Genomic DNA, 4871 nt, shown 5'->3' on the forward strand with positions numbered 1-4871 from the left:
CACCGCGACTGATAAATTAAAGCGTTATGCCCCGACCAAGAGGGTAATCCTTCCCTAGTCCCCCCAGCATCTGTGACATCTGCCCCAAAGCTCAGGGGACATCTTTGTCGCCCCAGCAGGATGTCACCCAGGACAGGGCTGAGCCCCAGAGCCCCCAGGTCACCTCCCTCACCCGGACACCGATGGCACCAGCGCTGGGTGGCACCGAGAGCATCCCGACCCCTTCCCCATCCAGGAGCATGGCAGGGCAGGGCGAGCATCCCATCCCGCCAGCGCGATCCCTCCGCACGCCGCGCATGAAAGGGCAGAGCTGGGACTTTGAAACTCCAAGCTTTATTTTGTTGCTTCGGCAGCGCGGGCATCACACGGGGGGAGGCGGGAGGCGAGGCCGCGGGGGCACAGCGGCGGCGGCCGGGGGAACGCGTTTGCTCCGCTCCCCGCGCCCCGGCACGGGCCGGGGGCTTTAGTTGGTGGGGTGGTAGGCACCGCGCTGGTGCCACTGCATGTCCCGGATGCGCCTGACCGACTGGATCTGGGGGTGCTGAGCGCCGAAGTCTGAGCTGTCCTTGTAGTCCCCCTTTTCAAACAGGTACTGGTAGCCCCGGTAGCCAGGGTACTGGTATCCCACCCACCTGGAGAGGCAAACCAGGAGAGAGGGGGTCGTACAACACACGCATCCCAAACATCACCCGCGGGGATGCTCGGGCACCGCCCCGGCCAGCCCCGGTACTCACGTTCCGCTCTGCACCCGCACGGACGAGACCTTCTCCTGGTAGCCGTGTGCGTGGAAGCTGGGCACATCGTCGTCTATGATTTCGATCTTCTTGCCGGTGAAGCTGGGGTTCTCGTAGAGCACGATCTTGTGCTCCTGGCTGTCCTGCAGCCGGGAGAGCAGAGAGCGGGGGCTCAGCGGCCGCCGGCCCGTGGGGCTGGGCAGGGGGGGCAGAGCCCAGGGCTGGGGGCAGAGCCCAGGGCTGGGGGGAACCCGAGGCCAGGGCGGGCACAGTGCCGGGGGTGCTCGGCATCCATCCATCCATCCATCCATCCATTATCCATCCATCCATCCACCATCCATCCATGGGGCTCACAGAGCCGCTGCCCGCGGGCACTGCCAGACTTACCAGCAGACGTCCTCGGCTCTGGGCTCACCTGCCACCGCCCCCGTCCCCGCGCCCCCTCCGACCCCCCCACGGCTCCCCGGGCCCCGAGGGCTGGGGCGAGGGTGCGCAGGAGGGGGAGCTGCCCCTCCGCCCGCGGGGCTGGGGAGGGCGGGGGAAGGCTGGGGAACACTTCTGGCTGCAGACCTTGGTCTGGCGGGTGGGTAGTGGCTGTCTGGGTGCTCTCACCACTTTGATGGGTCTCAGGGAAGTGATGCTGTCGCTTCTCCGGCTGTTGGTCCAGGAGTCCCAGCGGGGGTACTCCCCCTTCTCAAACACAAACTGCTCCCCTTTGCAGCTTGCCTGCTCGTAGCCCACCCAGCTGCAAGAGAGAAGGGGACGCGCTTTAGAGGGGGCAGAGGAGCGGGGATCGGCCGGGATGAGCCCCAGCTGTGCCCCCTGCTCCCTGCAGGGATGGGAGAGGTGCCAGGGGGGCTGCGGTGCCTCCGGCCAGCTGTGGCATCTCAGGGCCTCCCGCTGGGGTGGCCACCCATCCTTAGTCCCTGGGCACTCATGGGATCACCTGTGAGAATCTACAAAATTACAGGGTTTTGGGAAAGTCCCGTCCCGTTCGTGATTTGTACACAGCCCCCGGCCGGCGATAATCACCCAAATGTGCCAGCTGGGGTTGTGCTCCCACCAGCTGCCCCTCTGTTCTGGGAGCAGCACTGGGAACTCTCCAGGGGCCTTTCAGGGCTCTCCCTTGCCCGGAGAGCACACACGGGGCCAGCAGGTGGGGAGAGGGCACAAACAGATCCCAGTCCCACCTGTGCCTGCGCCCAAAGGGAGGGAAACCAAACTGGGGTAGCGCTGTGATCTCTGCCCATATCCACACCCACAGCCCTCCACTCTCCTGTGCTGAGCGGGGCTCTCAGCCTGCCCAGGTGACAATGTCACCCCCTGTCGCCCTCTGTGTCCCCTGCTCACCTGCCAGCACCGGGCACTCGCTGGGCTGAGCTGGGCGAGCAGCTCGGCGGCGATGGGCGAGGGAAATCCGGGAAATCCGCGGTGAGATGAGCAACGGGGCAGCCCCCTCCCTCCTCCCCGTCCCCTCCCACCCCCCAGGGCCCCCACGTACGGTCCGGAGTGCACCAGGATGGAGCCCACTTTGTCCACGCCGGCTTCCTTCAGGTTGGGGCAGGCCCCGCTGAGCTCATGGCAGCGGCCCTGGAAGTTCTCCTGCTCGAAGATGGCAATCTGCAAGGGAGCAGCACCTCAGCACGGCTGTCACCTGCCCCTGATGCCACTGTGAGGGCACACGCTGTTCCCACCACGGAGCAGCACATCTGCAGCAGCCCAGACCTCTCCCTCTCCCAAAACCTGCACTCCAGAGGCTTTTAATGAGCCTGCAAGTGCAAACCATCCCCCTGAGGATGCAGGTTTCGCTCACGGGTGCCCAGGAGGCCCTGCCAGCTCTGCCCCAGTGCCCCGGTGCTCCTGGCAGAGGGATGGCCACGCTCACAGTGGGCATCAAACAGCTCAGGGGCTCGGGTTGTGCCTGGAGCACCGCAGCCACCAGAGGGACACCAGAGGGACACGGCGACACTTGGGGACGGCCCCGGGGCCACCAGCCCAGCACAGATCTCAGGGTCAGATCTGTTGTTTGTGCAGCGGTTTGTGGGAGATCAGCCCTTGATCTGTTCCCAGCCGCTCCACCTGCCCCGAGCCTGCGGGATGCCCAAAATTCCCATTCCCATCCCCGGGTCCTGCTGCAAAGGCTCAGCAGGGAGTGCTTGGCACCAGCAGTGCCTCCGGGTGTGATTTGGGCACCCAGAGAGGCTGAGGGTGCCCTGGAACCCCTGCAGGGCTGGGCAGTGTCCCACTGACCTTGGAGCTGGCTTGCTGCTGCTTGGAGGCTGGCATTTGGTGCTCGGAAGCCATCATCAGCTGGGGTGTCTGCTGCCTTGGGAGGGAAGCTCAGCAGGTTAAAATCTGTTAAATTCCCTGCGAGGACTCTGCTCAGAGCCCCGTGTCCATGCCCCCATCCATACCCTGCAGCTTGCCCAGGGAAGAGGGTGGTGGGACCAGGATGGGCTCAGCCTGGGGGTGCCAGGGACAAACTCTGCTCAGGGCTGCTCAGCACCCCAAACCTCCTCAGCCTCAGGCAATGCTCCTTGGGACCTGCACAGGGAACTGTGAGCCCAGGGAATCCCTAAATCATTCCCAGTGGAGCCCAGGCAATTCCTGAATCATTCCCAGTGGAGCCCAGGCAATCCCTAAATCATTCCCAGTGCAGCCCAGGTCCTGTGGCCGAGCATTCCCTGCTGTCCCTGCCCAGCTGAGCATCCTGTGCCACGTGTGTGCTGGAAGGGGTGATGGAGAGAAGCACCCGGAGCCAGCCCCAGCCCCAGGAGCCTGTGCCGAGCCCTCCCAGCCCAGCCTGGCGCTGCCACTCCCGGGAAGGAGCCCCGTCCTCAAGCTCAGAGGGACCCTCAGCATCTGAGCAGCTCCAAAAACTCATTCCTGACAAAAAGCAACGGAGCCGTGGCCGGGTGGGATGTCCTGCTTTGGGCTGCGGGGACGGGGCTGTCCCCAAAGGAAGGGATCCCGGCCCAGGGGGTCGGCAGGAGGCAAAATAAAGGACAATAAATAGCAAAGTCTTACCAGTTCTACCAGTACCCGCTTGAGCCAGTGACGGGCCGGGGCCGGGAGGTGGAATTTATACCGAGCGGCAGCAGAGAGGTGCCAAAACTATTTACAAAATAGTTAAAGCCCGATTCAAAGCGAGAATGCTGGATTAAACCCCAATGAAAACCAGGGTCAGCTGATCCGCCGCCGCCTTTGTCTGCCCGAGCACCAAGCCCGAGTTATTTCATTACCTGTCACATTCGAGTCACCCGCTTTGTCGGCTTGGTGGCGAGGAGATTTGGACTTTGCAAGCATCAGCCGAACGCGTGCCAAGAGCCGGGGCGGGCCGGGCCAACAAAGCCCCGCCAGCCCCGCTCGGGGCGCTGGGAGAGCCGATCCCCCCGCCAGCCCGGAGCCGCCAGCGGGGCTGCTGAGCTCGGCTCTTTCCATGCGAGATAAAACGCCCCAAAGCGCTGGGCAGCGTCTGGCTCTGCCCGTCTGCAGCAGCCCCGGGGCTGTGCCAGCAGCGGGGGCACCGCGGAGCCTCCCCGACCCCGGCCCGGGGCTCCGGGCATGGGCAGGGGATGGGGGGAATTTGCCCTGCACAGCTGCGAGGTCACCTTGGCCCCTCTGGCACTGAAACTGCATCACCTGGAGCTGCTGGGAACGCTCTGGGGCAGCACCCTGGGGCTGGGGTGCATTCAAGTTTGGGTGTTGGGCTCATTTGGGGTCCCTGAGAAGCACCCCAGGGTGTCTCGGTGATACCAGGACAAAGCTGAGGTCACAAAGGGCTCACACATCCCCAGGGATGTGGCTGGGCAGAGGTGAGGGCAGCAGTGCATGCCCCCTATGCTGGCATTGTCCCAGCAGCTAAGCCAGGGGCTGCACGGGGCTGGGGGCTGCAGCAAAGGAGGTTTCACAAAGAGGGGGGACACTGCTGCTGTGCAGCACTCACAGCCCCCTTCACCCCACCCTTCATCCCCTCTGTCACCCCAGCAAGTGTCACCCAGCATGAACAGACCCCATCCCTCTTACAGCACCTCTCCACAGCAGGGGATGGGCTGCAGCCCCCCAGAGTCACCCCTGCCCCATGTCCTAGCCCAGGATGGCTGCACACAGGGTCACCCACAGGGTGCTGTCACCAGA

The 4871-nt window shown here is 64.5% G+C and overlaps 1 protein-coding gene across 1 annotated transcript; it reads right to left on the bottom strand.

The window, feature by feature from the left end:
• Positions 1-384: 384 nt before the first annotated feature.
• On the bottom strand, positions 385-3038 carry CRYBB2 (crystallin beta B2). Its single transcript, XM_054288765.1, has 5 exons — positions 2985-3038; positions 2236-2354; positions 1347-1479; positions 735-877; positions 385-632 (listed from the first exon to the last, which is right to left on the bottom strand). The coding sequence occupies exons 1-5, from the start codon at positions 3036-3038 to the stop codon at positions 464-466; spliced, it is 618 nt and encodes a 205-aa protein (XP_054144740.1). The 3' UTR covers positions 385-463.
• Between the last annotated feature and the right edge of the window lie 1833 nt (positions 3039-4871).

This window comes from Melozone crissalis, unplaced genomic scaffold (assembly GCF_028551555.1).
Source record: "Melozone crissalis strain CALT ecotype California unplaced genomic scaffold, PUWL_Pcris_2 ptg000063l_1, whole genome shotgun sequence".
Lineage (NCBI taxonomy): Eukaryota > Metazoa > Chordata > Aves > Passeriformes > Passerellidae > Melozone > Melozone crissalis.

What these genes read in the sequence shown, in the direction of transcription:
- CRYBB2 (XM_054288765.1), bottom strand. Translation starts at nt 3,038, where the DNA reads ATGGCTTCCGAGCACCAAATGCCAGCCTCCAAGCAGCAGCAAGCCAGC. An exon ending in ATCCTGGTGCACTCCGGACC is followed by an intron (nt 1,480 to 2,235) that starts GTACGTGGGGGC and finishes TCTCTCTTGCAG; the next exon opens with CTGGGTGGGCTACGAGCAGG. An exon ending in GTGCGGGTGCAGAGCGGAAC is followed by an intron (nt 633 to 734) that starts GTGAGTACCGGG and finishes TTGCCTCTCCAG; the next exon opens with GTGGGTGGGATACCAGTACC.